At 37.0% G+C, this 20,223-nt stretch overlaps 2 protein-coding genes across 3 annotated transcripts; one reads left to right on the forward strand and one right to left on the reverse strand.

Annotated features, from left to right (window-relative positions):
- Nucleotides 1–2,731: 2,731 nt before the first annotated feature.
- Nucleotides 2,732–7,018, reverse strand: LOC104895998 (uncharacterized). 2 transcript variants are annotated; one of them, XM_010682660.4, is made up of 6 exons: nt 6,540–7,018; nt 5,303–5,556; nt 4,845–5,042; nt 4,586–4,676; nt 3,366–3,636; nt 2,732–3,234 (listed from the first exon to the last, which is right to left on the reverse strand). In XM_010682660.4, the coding sequence occupies exons 1-6, from the start codon at nt 6,830–6,832 to the stop codon at nt 2,902–2,904; spliced, it is 1,440 nt and encodes a 479-aa protein (XP_010680962.2). In that variant the 5' UTR covers nt 6,833–7,018; the 3' UTR covers nt 2,732–2,901. The 2 variants fall into 2 exon arrangements, with proteins under 2 accessions (XP_010680962.2, XP_010680963.2); XM_010682661.4 differs by having other exon boundaries at nt 5,327–5,556; nt 6,540–7,017.
- A 12,451-nt stretch (nt 7,019–19,469) lies between these two features.
- LOC104896000 (hypothetical protein) lies at nt 19,470–20,221 on the forward strand. Its single transcript, XM_010682662.4, has one exon. The coding sequence runs from the start codon at nt 19,639–19,641 to the stop codon at nt 20,095–20,097; it is 459 nt and encodes a 152-aa protein (XP_010680964.2). The 5' UTR covers nt 19,470–19,638; the 3' UTR covers nt 20,098–20,221.
- The last annotated feature ends 2 nt before the right edge of the window (nt 20,222–20,223 follow it).

Genomic DNA, 20,223 nt, shown 5'->3' on the forward strand with positions numbered 1-20,223 from the left:
TATATTTAATTTTCAATCTTACTAAATCGTTTGGTATATTCGATTTTTTATATTATATAGGTTTCCTCCAGATAATCGTGTACATTTTGAAATCACTAATATTATGGATGGTAAATTGAATGCCACTACAGTGTGGTTTAAATGTGTCATGATTTAGGAGCCGAACTCTCCACCATATGCGTTAGATTTTAATTGTATTCTCTATCAATATGTATAATAATGTATTTTTAATTAATTCTATCGGTCTTGTTGAGGATCCTTTCTAACGAGGTATAAATAAAATGTGAGCAAAGAGCAACATATTAGTTATTGGTAATTGAACCACTCACCTTTTTTCTGAAAATACGATAGTGCCTAGTATTCCATTCGTTAGAAATAAATAGATTATTCAATTATTTTCAATACTTCAATTAAATTTCACTAATCATTCATGTCTCTCCGTGGTGGAGTAGATTATCATAGGTAGATACAAGTTTTTGTCGTTGCCACTTTATTCAATGGTAACTCTTAAAGTTCTTGTTCTTTTGGACTTATTTTCAATTCAGTTCATACACTCTTTCATATTCAGCTTTTTCGCAATTCAGTTCAATTCAATTTCTTGCGTTTTAGTTCAATTTATTTTCTCCCATTCCAAAAGAACTGGGCCTAAATAGCATTACAGGAATATTATATTTGCTGAAAAGTAATATTAGTAGCACAAAGATCTTATTCACCTAATCATTGGACAAGGTGCAATAGCCAATTAGGTAGAGTCCAAATTCATGAGAAGCCAAAACCTGAAACGATTGGTGGTCAATTAACCATGACCAGTAGTTATACACTCGTGACTCGTGACTGCTGATCACTTGCAAGTTGACATTAACCAAACCATCTTAGGTATTATCCTCTCAGGCAAATATCAATCTCTAATAAGACACAAGTATTGCAGATTCTCTAAGTTAATTATTTTGGTTTTATACCAAGACATTTAAATGCGTTGATGACCAAGCAAACTTCCTAATTCCTATAGGTGGTGGAATTCTTATCTCTTGATTTGGACGTTAAAGGTTTGAAGTCTGCTAATTCGTTCGTTTTTAGAGTGGGATTTCCCCTTATCTAGTTAACCCTTTCAATAACCTGATCCAAAAATTACCCCTTATCTAGTCAGTCCTTGAATAACCTTATCCGTAAATTAAAAAGCTCAACTAAGTCATATCTCTTACCTGATACTTCATATATTATTACCTTGTATATGAATGCTTTGACAACCTTTTTTTAAATGATAAGATACAAATCCTTTGCAAGTTGAGAGATTTAGGATTCTACTTTGTAAGGGAGAAAGAATCGAACCCTGATCATGGGGTGGAGAAAGAACCTTCGACCAACTGTGTCAACCTTGATTATCTTCAATGAAAAAATGCATTATTACTGAAATGTAAATCTTCATCAATATTAGAGTATGACATGGGAGTCGATATGAAAAATGACATGAATTATAATCAGATGTACAACAATTATAACTAAATTGAAGGGAAGTTTTGTTTGATCTGAATTGAATGGTACTTTCTCTGTTTTAATTTGCACCATTTTGATTTTGACACTATTCATCAACCAACTTTATTAAGCTATCTCGCATTATTTTATAAGGAAAAAGATAGTCAAATGGGTCTTGTTAGATTCGTATCCACGCGAGGATTCCAAATATTATATTTTTATAATATTTACTTATACGCAATCAGAGATATTGCAAATGTCAAAAAGCAAAAAATGAAATTAAAAAAAAACAGAGGAAATATTCAGTTTTGATTATTTAAGTAAAGAAATGTTGTACAACTTCCAATTGTAGTAAAAAAAAATACATCCATGAGCTAAGGGAAATAAAGCCTATAAGGCTATAACAATGTTCTGGAGCATCTGCTGATAAAGAGGACACGAGACAAGGAGTTGGCTAGAAAGCGGAAGCTTGCCCAACTGTAGGAGAATAAAAGCCCATTCTCTCCAATTGTTTCTTCTGAAATTATTTTTTCAAAAATAATTCTTAAAAATTTCTTTACAATACCGCTAGAAGATTCGAAAATACTACTTTTGTGTTATTTCTATTGCAACATTTTGCACTATTTATACACTAGATTATCCCTAACAAATGACAAGTATTTTTTAACCGATAATATTCACTTAAAAAAAATAGTACCTCCGTTTTCTTTTAGTTGCAACATTTGACAAATTGCACTATTCATGTTCTCTTATTTGACCACATTTATTGATTTATATGTTAAACAAAATATAGTCATGTGGAGTCTTGTTTGATTCGTTTCGATGTAAGCTTTCATAATATCAAAATTTTATAATTTTTACTTACATACAATTAGAGATAAAACGATTTGAAATTGTACATTGGCAAGCGTGAAAGTCAAAACGTTGCAACTAAATAAAAACAGAGGTAGTAGTACTTAATTTAAAATGTTGAATGCATCTTACTATACATCATATCAACTTTTCATGACTTCACAACTAGTTAATTTAAAATCAAAGTTATGCGTTGCACACAGCACACATAAAGCTGTTAAAGTCACTATTACCCAATATACCACTGAAACATGGGATTTGCCATTTTCATTAATCTCCTACATCATTACTCGTTTCTCATGATAGATCTAATAAAGAAGACTCACCCCCAGTAACTAGTTAGCTACTCCCATGCACACCTACACCAAAGATGTTAAACAATAAAATAAAATCCTACAGGTACACATAACCAAAACTCGAAAATAATCCTTTCAAGGAATCAAAGCCAAACTATTATCCAAGTCATCCCAAGCAAGAACTAGTACAAGAAGAATAGGGGAGGAATATTATGCCTGCTCAATCAGACTAAATGTTCACAAATGCCTAATTCATCCAGTTACTAGAATATCTCAACTTTTAAGCACCACTGGTATCACCTGCATCAGGTTTAGGATCGAGGGCAGGTCTTTTACTGGTGCTTGATTCTACATTCCCAGAATTCATGATCACACGCTTTACTCCCCTGCCCACAACACCAAGATTTGTGACTCCAGTGGTTCCATTAGTGTGAGCACTGGATATGGTGGGGGAATCAAAATCTCCATTGCTTGTAGCAACACCGACACGTGAAGAACTTGCTGCTGCTGAAGCAGAAGCCTGGTCGTTAGCCCTTGCTTTGGCCGCTGCCAATCCCAGGATATCGGATAAAATAGATGTTGGGTTGGAAACCAGTTGTTGCAGGTCTTCAAGCTGATGGAAGATGCATAGTTAGTCGAGGAACTCTACAGTCTACAATCAAGAAAAGGTGATGATGTGTGTTGGGGAAGGGGGGGGGGGGTGACATGCGAGTGTGTGTGACAAAGAGACAGAGAGATACGTGCCTTCTTCTCCAGGTCACTGGAGAGACTCCTCAGTGTTTCAATCTCTGTTTGTTTGCTAGAAACTGAACTCTCAGGCTGGGAAGCAATTGAAGAATGACCAGAACCTTCGCCTGCATCAGATGCAGCTGAGGTTGTTGAACCTGGCGTGCTCTTTAGTTCATCCAACAAGCGCTGCGTCCTTAATTTACACACAGATATAGCCTTTTGGCAATATGGAATAGCTTCTTCAGCCCTGGAGCCAACCTCAAGACAAAGGCATATGCGGAAATTTCTGTTGTCTACAGTGAAGGTTACAAATGGACAGAACAATGAAATGGGATCTAATTTTTAACAGAAGAAAGCTTGGGATCCAAGAACAACCCCTTTAGCATGGAATCAGAACTTCAGCCAAAAATAAATATAAACTTCATGCGTATAGTAATTAGCTAAAACATTGTTCAAAAGGAAAAAAAAAATGGAGCATTCATAGCAATGATGTTTAATTGAGACAATGAATGATGATGTTCTGATAAGGCTCTGATAAGGCTGCATATCGCTAAAGGAACGTTCACAAAATATACTACCTGCGTTTCTTTTAAAGTGACACACTTCTCCCTTTTATGTGAGTTTTTTTTTTGAGAAGTGTGTCACTTAAATTGAAGAGGAAGTATAAAGGAAGGTCTATCATGCACTATGCAAGGAAAGCCAAATCATAGCAATGATGTTTAATTGAGACAATGAATGTTGATGTTCTGATAAGGCTACATATCGCTAAAGGAACGTTCACAAAATATACTACCTGTGTTTCTTTTAAAGTGACACACTTCTCCCTTTTATGTGATTTTTTTTTTGAGAAGTGTGTCACTTAAATTGAAGAGGAAGTATAAAGGAAGGTCTATCATGCACTATGCAAGGAAAGCCAAATCATAGCAATGATGTTTAATTGAGACAATGAATGTTGATGTTCTGATAAGGCTCTGATAAGGCTACATATCGCTAAAGGAACGTTCACAAAATATACTACCTGTGTTTCTTTTAAAGTGACACACTTCTCCCTTTTATGTGAGTTTTTTTTTGAGAAGTGTGTCACTTAAATTGAAGAGGAAGTATAAAGGAAGGTCTATCATGCACTATGCAAGGAAAGCCAAATCAAAAGTCAACATTCATGTTCCCGTTGTCTGGATTAAACCTCGGAACACACTTCAAAGTGTCAAAGATTTCCAGTAAAGCTTAAAGGATACAGTTCAGCAATATAGCGACTATCTGGTTCAACCAAGCTCTCAAGGATGGTAAGTGCTTTCTGATAATCACTAAGAGATGTCTCAATATCCTCTGCAAAGAAGAAACAAACAGTCCTATCAGATTCATTAAAACTGAGTACAAGTAGTAAGTTTTCTAAAACCGGTAGAAACCTAAATAGGCAGTGTATAATTGGAGTATTAAACACGAGACAAAGGTATTCCATCCTGTAGCCACAAAAAATAAATTATCAGATGATACCTCTTTCAAGGGAAACTTCAGCAAGAGCTGACATTATATCAACCATGTCCATGGTTTCCCTGGAGTGCTTTTCTGAAATGGCCCTAGCAAGATCAAGCATTTTCCACGCCAGGTCCAAGTCAGACTCATCCTCCTCTGCTTCATCAGGCTCCTCTGTATCACTTTCCTCGTCTTCCTCTCCCTCATCCTTGCTGGGAACTATTTCATAGAAGAATCTAACCCATCAGTGATATCTTGACCGAGAAAATATGTATTACAGAATATTTGGGAACACGTAAAATTGATAGCACTCAAGGGAAATGCACAAGCCTTCTAATAAACTAAATCTGGGTTGTTTATCCATGTCAACTCGATGGTTTTCAAAACAGATATACTTAATAATCTCAGCGCCATTTTCAGCTAAAAAGTTCTTTTTAGGCATAATATGATATCTAACAAAGTTATGCTAATAGATTTACCATCATTTGTGGATTGCTGCTGACCTGAACTGGCACACTGCTCAACATTACTTGATGCAGAAGCTATGGATGATTCCCCCTCGACATTAGTCTTTGCAGATTCAACCTTCACAGAACCTTGCCGAGATTCAGCATCCTCCTTTGGCATTGATCCCAATGGATCAGCCTCCTCCTGTGCTTTGTACAGCAAAGCAAGGCCAAATTTGTAGTATGATTTAACGCATTCAGGTGCAAGCTCACCATGATGAGCAACCCTGCAAAACAAGGATGATAATAATGTAGGACATAAATGTAGCGCACCCCCTGCTTGCTAAACCAAATTAGTGTCGGATCACTACAATTAAAGATGGCCAGGGATTTTGTGATCTGAGAAAGCAATCAATGATCTGAGAAAAGCTAAACCATTGAGCTATCAATGATGAAAGAAAAGTAATCCACTGACATATCCCTGAATCCATCAAAGATCAAAACAAGAATTAACTGAACTTGTGATCTGAGAAGAATTATAGTTCATCTAACGCCTTGTCTATAGAAAAGTTTATTCTACCATAAAAAAAACAAGCATCTGCCCCATTGTTCCCAGGGCCTATGAGGTTCAGACATGCAATCTTCAACCAATTGGAACTTTGTAGAAGTTGTTTCACTTAAATATCCTAAACAAAATGATTTTAGAAACGGTGAACGTGATAAAAGCCAAGAAACTTAAGAAGAAGGTTTAGAAGGTAAGGCAATCTGCAATTGGATATGGTGCACAATTCATGTTTTCTGGAAATATACAATCATTTTTTGCAAGTAAATATAGAGGTATATGGTGACAAAAGTTAGATAACAATATGATTCATTTCGTTCCGAAGATGATCCCCCCAAACTAGACGTCAATGACGATCCAAATGTAGAATGCTAAAGCAGTAAAAGCACAGAATGAACACATAAAACCAAGCACATTAAGAGAAACATATTTTGCTGGAATTCAATTTGCAACAACAAGGGCCTCATTCAATAAAGTTGACCTCTAATCTCCTCTAAAATCAAAAATCATCAGTAATTCCCTACGTGCTCCATCCTACCAAAGTCGCAGTTGTCCAGATAATAATTCCAAATTCGCTAAAACCCTAAACTCGAAGCATCCAGTTCCACCAATTAAAATCTAAAGCTCAATCATAAAATCCAGAAAAAAAAGGAATCAAATTGAATCACCAGATACAAAGAGACAACAGGAGAGAATAAAAACCCTAACCTGATTTCTAGGGCACGGCTAAAGAGCTCAGCAGCCTCGGGAAAGTCACCTTCTTTAAAGTTCAAGTTTCCTTTCTCCATCAACTCGTCAGAGAACTCCAAAGACTTCTCACGATCATTAATGGCGGATATTTCGGAGGATTCAAGGTTTTTGAGCGAGGACACAGAGTGCTCCCCCTTCGCATTTGACTGAATTGTCGCTTCGTTTGTCATTTCGGAGTGATTAGGGTTTAGAGTTGCCGCGTCGTCCGCCATTTCGGTTGCAGAATTTGGCGTCGGAGCTTCTTCCGCCATGAAAGTTGGCAAGAAATTGAGGAGAGAGAGAATTGGGGGGGGGGGGGTTTGGAGCTGAGGTTCCTGCACTCTCGACTACGCAAAGCAAAACCCTTTGGCTGTGTTATGGCGGAAAAACGCAAGGGGAAATATTTTTCAGTCAGCGCGGATGATTGTTTGATTTGGGACAACGATACATTTCTCCTATACGTGTATCATATGCATCGTTCATTAAACCTTTTTTTTTAACTTTTATGGAGTTTTTCCAGTTTTTATGGTGTGAATTTTGCATATTTGCAAGTTTTAAATAAGTAATAATCAAAAAAATACTTTTTTTATAAATAAATAGTTGTTTAGTATACTTTAAATTAGGTAGGCAACAGAAATTTTTATGATATTCTGATTTGGGTATTTGCTTGGTTGGCCGAAAGGGAGAAAAATGAGGACAACGAAGATTACTCGGGACATTGAGATTTTCAGAAAACGTGAGAATTTATTCACTCACTCTGAATTGGTCATTGAGAACCCCACACTAATTTATGAAAAGTACAAATTCTTTGATGTCAACCAAACATATTAAGGTCATTTCTTAGGAATTATAACCTAACGCTATTTGCCGCCCGTATTTACAAAAAATCGCCCGTATTTTTCTATTTAAATCTCCCCCATACCCTCCCCTTTCACTCTACTTTTACTCTATCACGCACTCCAACTTTCTGACCCATTTCTCACTTGCCCGACCACCATCATCGGCGGCACCACCACCATCGGCGCCCAACTTGAGCACCACCACCACCGGCGCCCAACTTGAGCACCGCCACCACCCTTGAGTACCACCACCCCCGACGGCCAACTTGAGCACCACCACCCGTGAGCACCACCACCACCGGCGGCCAACCACCACTTTGACAATGTCCGGCGAAGAACCATCAACGCCGCCCGCATCATCGGAACGTAATGTGGTTAGTCTTTAAATTTTTTTTTCTCGCCACCAACACACGGTCATATTTATTTTTTTCGTTTCTTCCACCGAGGAAACGGAGATCTGTTCCTTTTCCTCGGTGGAGGAAACAAACCGGAAAATCACTTCGTTACCGCGGTAACGGAGTGCTTTTTCATTTCCGTGTCTGTTAGCACTATTTTTTGAACTGCTATGCTCCCCCACCTTAACAAGAAGAAAGACTTATTGTTGTAAATCGCTTATCTAAAATATAATTAATAAAAGTTTTTCTAATTTTTGTTGTGAAAATATATTGATGTTGTGTAATTATAAGTTCAAAATGAATATGTTTGTGTACTGTTAGAACTAATTATAATCGGCGTGCCAAAAAAATTAGTTAATGATCATTACATGTCAATAGTGATTATATGTTGTCTAAATAGTAAATGTTTAAATGTTTTAATTTGCCGGATTTTGGGGGTGATTATATAGATTATAATCACATGTTATATAATGAAACGATTTGGGCTGAGAAAAATGAAGTACAAGCTTGGGTTAAAATCTAGGGCACTTGAAATTGGGTTTGTGATGGTAATTTTGTCAAATCATAGACTCGGGTCTAGTAGTCGAGGTATGTGTATATGAGATGTAAACGAGGTGAAGGGAGAGATCTTAGCATAGCAGAACGTGTAGCTACGAAAATAAAAGCATATGGATGTAGAGCGAGAATTAAGATAATGTTTTTGGATTACCCTGATCGAACGTGATGGGTGATCAAAGCAGATCCAGGGATAAATGGCATGCATAATCATGAGTTCATTCATTATCGTGAGGGCCACCGACCCGTTAGTGGCCATAGTCCTGCGGCGAAGGTTTTCGCTTGCGGTATGATTAAGTAGCATGCTAGGCCTGTTAGTATCATGAAAGCCGTTAATGAGAAATTTTCAGATGATTATCCAAATATGAGACACTTGTACAACCTCAAGGAAAAAGATAGAAGGGAAGAAATGGATGGTAGAGACGTGATGCAACAATTCCTACACCTTGCTCGAGAGCACAACTACATTTATTGGATAAGACAAGATGATGATACAAATGTAATGACACAGGCGTTCATGGTGCACCCTCGGTCGGCAGATATCCTCCGTACTTATCCACATGTTGTTGGTATGGATGCAACATACACAACCAACAAGTATAACATGCCTTTTTTGGAGGTCATTGGGATGACACCTTGTTATAAGAACTTTATGGTTGGTTATGCTCTAATGTCCAACGAAACAACTGATAGTTACAATTGGGTGTTGGACAAGTTTAGGTTGCTTATCAAGGTGAATGTTGTCCCTGGTACACTTATAACTGACCGTGATTTGGGACTTATGAAAGCGGTACGGAAAGTCACTAGTAGAATTATTGCTTATTGTTGCAGTGATATTGCTGCGGTTTTACCCATACGCAACAATATATCACGTTAAAAGAAAATATAAAATATAAAATAACCATATTACTGCGGTTCTCGGCAGAAACCGCAGAAATGTTGTATCAACAGAAAAAAAAAATTGAAAAAAAGTTGACATTTGACCAGACATATTGTTGCGGTTTCTGACAAGAACCGCAACAATATATTAAAATAATATTAAAAAATTAATATTTTAATATATTGCTGTGGTTCTTGTCAGAAACCGCATCAATGTATCTCAACAAAAAAAATGAAACCCTAAATATAACCTAAGTCGGGTGCCTCCCTCTCTCCCATTTCTCCCTCTCAAATCTGACTCCTTCCCTATCTCTCTCTCTCTTCTCTCTCTCTTATTTCTCTCGAAAATATTAAAACTTCGGTCGCCTCCTACCCTATCCTCTTCCTTTTCGTACCTGCTTTGACAACTCCTCTCGTTTGTTCGTTCTTCGTCAGTCGTTTGTTCCGCCAACCTCCGTCGGCCGTTCTTTCGTTGTCCTTCATCGATCGGCCTTTCGTTCTTTTCTACTAAAACTCAAAACCCTAAAACCTTCAACGATTGACCATCCGTTCCTCCTCTATCTCTCCCTTTGTCGAAATCGGATCGACCATTCACTTGGCGAGATGGAAGAGGCGAACTACATTTCCGGCAGATCTGTTTTTTTTCGTTTTTTTTCCTTTTTTAGATCTGGAAATTTTATGTTTTAGCATTTTTTTTTATTTTCAGTTTTTTACTTTTTTATTATATTTTTTTTGTAATTAACTATTTAGTTATAATTGTTGTTTTTATTATTTTTTGTTAGATCTGTATTATTTTATTTTTTTTGCAACATTATTTGCCTTTTGGAAATTTGTGGCTGAGTATTTGTGCTTTACAGTATTAATATTATCAATACCAGGCTCATTTGCTTTACATTTGGGGTTTGAGTATGGTTTTACTCTTTCAAATTTAATTACGAAATGCAAAAAAAATTTTTTTTTTACTTGTAACAAGACCTATTGCTGCGGGTTTGGGCAACAACCGCAGCAATAGACCAAGCTATTGTTGCGGTTTCTAGCCAAAACCGCAACAATACGTTGTACTTTTTAAATATAAAATACATATATTGCTGCGGTTTTACCCAGAAAACGCAGCAATATGTTCCAATATTGTTGCGGTTGAAAATCGCAGCAATATATTAATTACATATTGTTGAACCCTTAATTGTTGTGCAGCCAAAACTGCCACAATAGGCCACTTAATGACCGCAGCAATAAGCATTTATTCTACTAGTGAGTGTTCCCTAACTTTGCACATTGGTTATATAGATGGCATATCAACAAAAATGCATGTGCAGAGTAGAGTGAATCTCATTATGGCAACCCCGATGCTGGGCCGAGATTCTTGAAGCGAAGTTAGTATTGGATAATTAACTCCACCTCCGAGATGGGTTATTTAGCGGCCGATGAATACATGAAAGATGTTCTACAAACAGTGGCCTAGAATCATCGAATATGTTGAAACCACTTGGCTTGTGTACAGAGAGAAGTTTGTTCTGGCATGGACGGACAATGTTCTTCATCTTGGGAATACGTGCTCTAGTCGAGTAGAAAGTGCACACTCAGCTTTGAAGTCTTGGGTTTTTAGTAGTATAGGTGCATTGGACACCATATCTTCTATTGCTCATAGTGAGATAGAAAATTAGGTGAAAAAAGTGGAGAATGACTTGGACGAGAGTTGGCATCGACATGGGATCTTATACAAGAATGCACCTTTGTATATTTTAAATGATCGGGTTTCGCATTACTGTTTAGAGTTTTTACGACTTGAGGAGACACATATGCGGGAGTTGGCCAATGAGGTCTATCAGCGTTGTGGTTGCTCGTTGAGAACCACACATGGCATTCCTTGTGTATGCGTCATACGTAGATGCTTGGAGGCGAAGCATGGTTTGTACCTGACAGACTTACATCCTTATTGGACTACTTTGATCCTTGGTGATGGGGTGAACAACCCCGATTTTGTATCTGAGGCAGTACAGGATTCTCTGTACTTCCTAGAGCTAGTTGACCAGGTTCAAAATAGTGATCTTGCCATCTTGTGGAGTGCTATACGGGTTTTAGATGATCATCTGTGCAATCCCGAGTGTTCATCCTTTGAGCCTGATATCATTGAGATCGAACCCCTAAGAAAGACCACGAAAGAACATCCAAGTACAAAGCGCAATAAGAGTTGTTTTGAGTACACATCTCATGGGTCGTCAAGGAGAGGTAGCAGGTCTATAGGTTCAGTTATGAGCATGTCAACTTCCTATTGCTCAGATCTTCAACGCCGTAGTCATTTTGGTTGGACTGGGGCAGGGGGAAGCCTTTATCTGTGTGTCACTATACTTCCTTTGGAATCCCGATCAGCTGCAACCGGTCCAACAAGGGAACTAGTGATTACACATCTTGGCAGTTATAAGCATTATATCAAATTGGAGTTGGCACCCGGATCACCCATACCACCAATTCATAACTTATGGCATAACATGCATGATGATAGTGTTGATGGATGGGATAAGTTGTATGATGTGAAACGCGCTTTGTGGGACCATTTACTCACTACCTAGTATATTTTATTTTTGTTATATATAGTAGTTTGTAACTTTGTGACTTATTTGTTGTAATGATTATTATAATGATATTCATATTATGATATGATGACGGATATGTTAATATAATATTTTACTTTTTTCAAAGTTCTAGTTAGTAATATCCGCATGATAATCAAAAGGTCTTACTACATAACAAAACAATGTTAGCGTAAATAGTACATCAACCAAACAAACTTATCTAAAGTAGTACACCAAATCACATCATCAAAACTACATCATTAAAACAACTCATCAAAACTACTCAATGGGACCACCATCATCGTCATGAGCGTCCCAAGCATGGTCTAACTGCAATGCTCGATTTCAATCTTGAGCCATCTAGTCCATCATCTCATAGCACATCAAAGTGTTGGGCCGTTGATTGTTGTGTCGATCCTCCAACAAATCTCTCGTACAGTCAAAATGCCGGGCCATCCACCGCAAAATATGACTTAATAAGTTAGTTATGCTAGGTAACAATAATAATTAACAACAAAATCCTCGGCATAGAATCGAAATGCGTACATAGTGTGTGTTTGTAGTGTTTGGTCGGGCCGGATCCATAATGTCCTCAGCGAGAAGGATCAGATGAGAATATGTAGAATACCAGTCCATGTAGTCTGATGAACAATCTCCTGAACAACCAGCACGTCTCAAACCCGAAACATTGAGAATGTTTAAAGTTCGACTAAAACGCTGCCATGATGACTCAGTTGCTGTTACGTTGAACTCAACCTCATACCTCTTCCTGTTTGTCGGTCTGTATGCAAAGTTGGGTTCAAGAATTAGAGAAGGAATAACTTGGATATAACCCAACTATCGTATTACCTGGTCTGGGTTGTACGGCTCAATAATATCTCGGTAGCGTATGCAACCGACATACAACGTCCTCCGCACCGTCCTAGCCGGATCATCGTCGTATGACATCCAAATGACCTGAAAATAGAAAACATGAATTAATTTGATTAGTTTAATGTACTACTAATATTCGACTATATTAATAAAAGAATAAATTGCGTACCTCTGAACCCTGAAGGGTGTCCAACCGTCTGCGTATCGACTGGAGTCGTATAGGATCTTGCTGACGATGTGATAATCCCACTTCCTAGATCAGGGATCGTGATCAGTCCCCGCTAAACTATGTCTCTGAGGCCGAAAACATGGGGAGTACTCGTATATCCAAGCCTGTAAAAGTGTGAGACACCCAACAATCTGTTTGGCCAACTGCCTAGTCGCCACCCCTAGCTGGCGATATAGAAAAGCTAAAGTCATTGATCCCCATGAATACCTATGTACTGAATCAAGGTCATACAACTCAATAATGTTCTGGGGAGCGATCCTGGTACCACTCTTATCAGTGAACAACGTACATCCAAGTGGGATGAGCAGAAAAGTGCAGATCTTCACATCTATGGGACGATCACCACGCCCGCATCTGTCAAAGATCTTGCTAACACTAACGCCACCGTTCTTCCAAATAGGTGTTGGGTCCTGAAGTAGCTCATCACGAGTAACCTGGAGTAGGTCCTCAAGTTGAACATACAACTCATTAGATGACAAAGCACCCCTCAATGTGCAACCATCAATAGGAACTCGTATAATCTACCAAATGTCATGCAACATGATCGTCATCTCCCCGAAAGGCAACTGGAACGTGTTCGCGTCAGGCTGCCAACGTTCTATATATAAAGGCTGATCAATGGGAAGTCAAGGTGATGAACGGGAGATGGCTAATACAAGACGCATGTACATGCAGCTGCGACTGCGGATCAAAGTCCCAATTCCTCAAACTATTAGCACAATTATGGCACATCCTCACTATAAAAGTAAACGGATCATCGTAGATACATGCACTGATGTGAGCCGGATAATTAGGAATCACGCTATAGTCAATAAGTCCCCCGGGAATAGACTCCCTAACTAACCAAGAAGTAGCACTAGCAGCTCTGGCCATGCTCGAAGTCCAACTACGTGCAAACCTGACGATTCCGAAACAAACCACCCTCCTCTACGCTTCCTCACAATCACATGAGAAGTGGCTTCCTCTGCACCACCACTCAAAGCATTTTCCAACTGCTCCTCATCCTCGGTATCCCAACCCGGAATATGAGGGTCATCCTCTCGAATAGGTTCCGGCCTAACCCACTCTTATGCCCTCGCCCTCCTACTCGATTCATTGATACCACGAGATCGAGTGTGTCGTGGCCATATCCCTTAAGACCCACACTCTCGCCGCCGAAAGCCCTCGAATGAGCCTAATTTTCAATTTTTTTAATTAGTCACTATTCAATTAATTTAAACTATTTAATTCAATATCTAAGCACCTTCGTCGTTATTTTAGTATATTAACATTAATATAACTAAATTGTCGCATAACATGCTAATATCACTAAATATTATAAATTATCAACATACTACATTTAATGAATATAATTACAAATTATAACATGCTATCAACACTTTTGTTGGAAAACATTATTATGTTATAAATTATTATAAAAATTCTAACGTACTAATTAACATGTTAATATCACTAAACATTCGAAATAAAAAAAAACACGTAACAAAAACATTCGAAAATAAAAAAAACACGTATCAATATGTCGCATAATATTCGAAATTTAAAAAATAAACTACCATGGAAACGAAATTTTTTTTGTTTCCTCCACCGAGGAAACAAACTGTTTTTTCGTTTCTCCGCGGAGGAAACGGAATAGATCTTCGTTTCCTCGGTGGAGGAAACGAAAAAGTACTTCGGTTCCATGGAACCACAACCTTTTTTAGTTTCCTCCACTAAGGAAACGAAAAAAATTTTGTTTCCTCGATGAACAAGGACACGAAAAAGACGGCAAGTTGGCGGTGGTGGTGGGTTTTTCCGGCGAAAACAAAATAACCATTACCTGAATTGATGATTCTCCGACTTCTTTCACCCTCTTCCTTGGACCGATAGCGTCCCGCTGGTCGTACTGGTGGAGTCTGGTGTTTTTGCTTAAGGTGGTGTTCGTGATGAAGCGGATCTGGTTGCGATGGTGTGGTGGTGGTGGTGGTGGTGGTGGTGGTGGTGGTGGCGGTGGTCCAACGGTTGAGTTGGTGGTGTTGGCGATGGTGCGGTGGTTGTGATTGTGGTGGTGGTGCTAGTGATGATTGTGGTTGCAGTGGTGGTTGGTGTGGAGGTTGGAGTGAGGTGAGAGAAGAGTGGGAGTGGGAGTGAGAGTGAGAGGGAGAGTAGGAGTGGGAGTGGGAGGGAGAGTGAGATAAAACTTGAGTATATGTAGGGGTAATTTAGGAATGTAGTGCATTTAGTACGGGCGATTTTTAGTAAAATATGGGCGGTAAATAGTAGTGCTCAGGAAAGTAACTTCCTATAAAATGAAATTTTCCATGAGAGTTTTAACACCCCAGAATTTCAAAGCGGAAAAGAAAGAAATAATAATAGTATTAATAGGACGATGGCGGAAAAATCGTCTTCTAGCAATGTCACTACTACAAGAAATGTGTTTAAATAACTTAAATTAATTAGAGTAATATCTAAAAGAGAAAACTAACTCTTCAACTAACTAAAAGTCTAGGCCTAAAACATCTAGCTTTTTAATGCTCACGACTCAACCCGAGCCCAAAACCAAAGAAGATTCCCATCAACATAACCTGCAAAATATACAACAAACATCCACAGTCAGTGGGGAGTAACTAGCAGTTCTCCCAGAACAAAAGAAATCCAAGCATGATTCAAACGTAGATTAATAAGAAAGGAAATAATAAAGTCAAGTCAACTACAATATGCATCCACATCCATATAACTCACAAATAACGCAAATGAATAATAAATAGCAAGTGAGTTGGATAAAATAATAAAATCATCTCAAGAGTACTTTTATAAAAATAAAAGTATAGGTAAAACAAGTTATTGAGTCGAAAATCGAACGCCAGTGAATCGCAATTCACTTCCTAAGGTTTGTCAGATCGCAATCTCCAGATCAATCTATGGGCTTCATTCCCCATTGCCTATGTCTAAGAATGGCCAAACTCCCGATGCAGGGTAGAACAAGTAGAACTCCCTGACCTCTTGGACGATAACAATTAACCCAGGTGTACCCCTAGTTCGCAAACCAGGTGGTTGGCATGTTCTTCACCGGGGACTACATCTATCCCACCAGATATTCTTATCCCAAAATAAAAATCTTAAATATCATCAAAGTATCATTCATCTTAAAAATATTCGTCAAAAGGGATGCCACCCGGCCTTATACCCATAATTCATCAAAAGATATTTCTTCAAAATTTCTTTAAAGTAGTACCTTACAAACTTAGAACAAATGTTCCAACAATAAATACTTTGAACATCACTAAGCATCGACAATGATAATAAACTAGTTTTTTTTTTTTTTTTTACAGCACTAACAGTTCAAACAGAAATGCATCATATCAAATCAGATCACCAATTAACTCCAAGGCTTTTTAAATAAATGAAACGTACACAACTAATCATTTTTACATAAATCAAACATAAACATAATGATACCCAGTAATACTTACCGAAACTTACTAAAACGCTAGCATCCAAGAACATGAAAGATCACAAATTATTTCTGATTAACAAGCTCTTAAATAATTTAAAAGAATATCCTCAATTTCACAACAAAAACCCAATAATAATTATTAAACTAATAAATACGATCAGAAAAATAACACGAAAATTATCATACAACCCTAATGGCTCTACTGACATGGTACAATTTTTATTTTTAATTTTCGGACTCTAAAAGTATTTTTAAACGTTAATATACAGATTACTCAATAAAGCCAATATAATAATTAAAAATAAAAATAAACGCCAAAAATTACTAACAATTTACATAACATGCATAAACTCACGGAAATACATAATATACAAAGAAATAAATTTTTAGGCCTCCAGAAATAATTTTTACGTTTTATATACCGACAGAAACGAAAATACAAAAATCGATAAATCAATTAAATAAACTGGTAAGCAGTAGGCAAAAATTATTCTATGGCATGAAATACATACAACACATATAACATGACCCAAGAAACATAATTTCAGCAATTTTAACATTCGTTCAATAATTATTATGCAAATAAGCCAAAAACGCACAAAATAACAATCAAATAAATACTAAAAATCAGTCGAATTTTTTTTTCTTTATATAATATTCATACAGCATGTTTCAAGTATACTCATGTCAAATTTCATCAATAATTTCTATCAAAAAGTATTTTAAATAATTTCTAGCGTAATAATCTAATACCGAATAATACCCTAATCACTATTGTTCTAAGATAACTACTAGTTACCTGGAACGTCGGGAGGAGAGTTGAGTCTAAAGGGATTCGAAAAATATGCGAGCAATCCAATTCCTCCATGAACGATAATTGTAGCAACTAGTCACTGGGCATTTTTTTCTTGAACGTTGAAAACTCTTATTTCGCACTGCTCTGTTCCGACCATGATTCCCGGTGATCAAAACCTCGGATTCTAAATCTCTCCAGTTAAAGTTAAGAAAAAGATGTTATAAACATTCTGTGCAAATTTGACGACGATCCAACGGTTAGATCTCCAACTACGGTCATTTTCGTGAAGGTGTGACAGGGAACAAAAACTGGATGACTCGTCTGATTGAAACGAAAACTGCAGTCGCATCTTCCCCTTTCTTCAAAAACAAATTGTACCACGAGCAAGATCTTTCCGAGGAGATAGATTTTGACTACTCACATGTTCAATTCGGATAAGAAACGAAGGAGATATGATGCAAACAAAATAGGTGGGCAAAAATGGACGAAAATACGAGAAGAGAGAAGAACTCTTTCTCTTCCTCTCTAAGGGTTGGACGAAAAAATGGGAGTTAAAATGCAGCAAAAACCTGATTAATAACCTCATTAAGCAATGGTTTAAAGGGTGATTATAAAGGTGGGTTAATGGGGAATTAAATAAGGGGTTACAAGAGATCCAAAGGTTAGCTTAATAAGCACCAACACTGTTCATCCTCCACAACATAATTGTTGATTTTCGGCTAGCATGACACGCCACATGCGATGCAACATTTCATCACCCAAGTCAGTCCAACAACGTTACAAAAATGCTACACGACAAAACTGCATCCTAAACGCCTAAATAAATAACGAAACTAATATAACCTTTAAAATAAATAACTAACCACATAAAATAAATATATATAAATTTTACACAACATATAAAAAAATATACACATTTTCACAACACGTTCCAAAATAATTTAAATAATAAATTATTTATTTTTACAAAAAAAAATATCATTTTAAATAAACAAATACCAAAAATAAAGGATTAAAATTACGGGGTGTTATAATAATCATGTATACCAAACAACAACTAGAACAAAGTATAAATATTGTGCGGATTATGCAAAAGTGATTATGGCAATTTTTTGCTTAAAAGAGTTTTCACAACACTTTATTTTTAATAGATTGCATATACGTGCAGATATTTTAGAATATAAGTTGTAAGTACAAAGTATAAATATAAGTGAATTAAAATTAAAAATTGTTTGGTGTTAATAAATTCCTATTGGTTTTGTATTTTATCAAAATTTTACTTCTTTTACATATCAATAATGTTATAAGTGAAAAGTGACAAAGATAAAATAAAACCAGAGGGAGTAATGATTTGTCAAAGGGTGGGGCACACTGATTAGAATTTGTTGTGTTATTTTCTAACCAATTGGTGACTAAGGATACATTTGGTGGGCGGAATGTCATTCTAAAAAATCATTTTCCTTGAAAAGTCATGCGTCTTCAAATTTATTCTAGTTACAATATGAACGAAGACTTTTACGATACGAGATAGAGAGATACAAAGGGCCAGTGTTAGGAGGATATGGGAGAAAAAAAATGGTAATATTGCAAGAAAATTGGAATACCCAAAAATGTAAAGTGTTGCAACTAAAGGAGAATATAAGAAGTATTCTAAAGAAAGGCATAATTGTCAATTAGTTATTGCTTTTGTTTAGTCTTCTCCTTTGGCCTGAATCGTTTATAGTTGTGCAGTCTAAAGTATTTTAGAAAGTTTCAATTTAATTGTGACACTTTTTATTTTAGAAAGTTTCAATTTAGTTATGACACTTTTATTTTGGTAATTTGGGTAATAACATCTCTCTATCTCTTCCCTATCACATGGGACCCATTGCTTTTCTTTCTCTATCTCTCTCCTCTTTAAATATTGCCTAGGATGAAGTATATGATTGAAGAAAGCATTTGTAAGAACCCGAGAATTGAGCGAATCAACAAACTAGTAAGCTTTTGAAGAGCATAATGAATGAAAATGTTTAACAAATTTCATCATATTGGGTAGAATATTACGCAGCAGGACCATCTTATAAAATACACTACTTGTTTAATAACCAAATATAAATAGTCAACATTTGAGTTAAAAATGAATATATATCCTTATTGGAGATATTTTAACAAACAATAGTCCAACAACCAATAGTAATTACCAATACAAACAAATGATCAAAAGCAATGACATAAAGCATCTAACCCAATAGCAAATTTTCGAACTCCAATTTTTTAAATGAGTCACATAAAATTTGATCCTTGCATCTAAAAAATACGAGGTGAGTAGTGATACCACGACCATGACGACGACCTCAACCTCTCTTTTGTAGTCCTATAGTAGTAGACATGGGCAAAAGATATCCTCCGATCTCAAGCAAGTGAGCAACTCAATCATACAATAGAAACCACACAATTATAATTTGTCCAATTGAGAACCAAATATACGCAAGGTCCACTCGAAAAAAGCAGGAGAAAAGAAACCATGGCATCCACAGCCTCATATCTTCGTCACCACTACACACCCCTCCACCCAATCCGCAACTCTGTATCCAACACCCCGCAACGGACCAATGCACGTATACCTTCAGCTAGCAGAAGAGACTACCTCCTCTTTACAGCAACGACGGTGCTGACAGCAGTTAACTTACCATCAGCTAATGCCAAAGACATCCCATTGTTCGGGTTGCGAAAGAGGCTAGAGAAGGCAGAGGAGCAGGCAGAGGAGCTAGTGAAGGAAGGCTTAGAGACCGTGGAGAAAGGCGTCGAGACAGCTGAGAAAGGAGTCGTGGAAGCAGAGAAACAGATTGAAAATGCAGCTGAAAGTGGTAGTTTTAGTGGGTTGGCTCAAGCTGGTTTAGTTGCTGGAGCTGAATTGTTAGGCGTCCTTGTTGCTACCTCTATTGTTAACGGTATATTGGGACCTGAGCCTAAAAAAGTCTGATTTTCATCAATGTTAGTGAAATTCTGTAATATCAATATGTATGAGATTTGATTTGTTCTGCTACTACCAAAAAGTATACCAGTTTCTCTTATCCCTATTATACAGACAGATTGTTTTTAACAGATA

This window comes from Beta vulgaris, chromosome 6 (assembly GCF_026745355.1).
Source record: "Beta vulgaris subsp. vulgaris cultivar EL10 chromosome 6, EL10.2, whole genome shotgun sequence".
NCBI lineage: Eukaryota > Viridiplantae > Streptophyta > Magnoliopsida > Caryophyllales > Amaranthaceae > Beta > Beta vulgaris.

What these genes read in the sequence shown, in the direction of transcription:
- LOC104896000 (XM_010682662.4), top strand. Translation starts at nt 19,639, where the DNA reads ATGGCATCCACAGCCTCATATCTTCGTCACCACTACACACCCCTCCAC.
- LOC104895998 (XM_010682660.4), bottom strand. Translation starts at nt 6,832, where the DNA reads ATGGCGGAAGAAGCTCCGACGCCAAATTCTGCAACCGAAATGGCGGAC. An exon ending in AGCCGTGCCCTAGAAATCAG is followed by an intron (nt 5,557 to 6,539) that starts GTTAGGGTTTTT and finishes CTTGTTTTGCAG; the next exon opens with GGTTGCTCATCATGGTGAGC. An exon ending in AGTCGCTATATTGCTGAACT is followed by an intron (nt 3,637 to 4,585) that starts GTATCCTTTAAG and finishes TGTAGACAACAG; the next exon opens with AAATTTCCGCATATGCCTTT.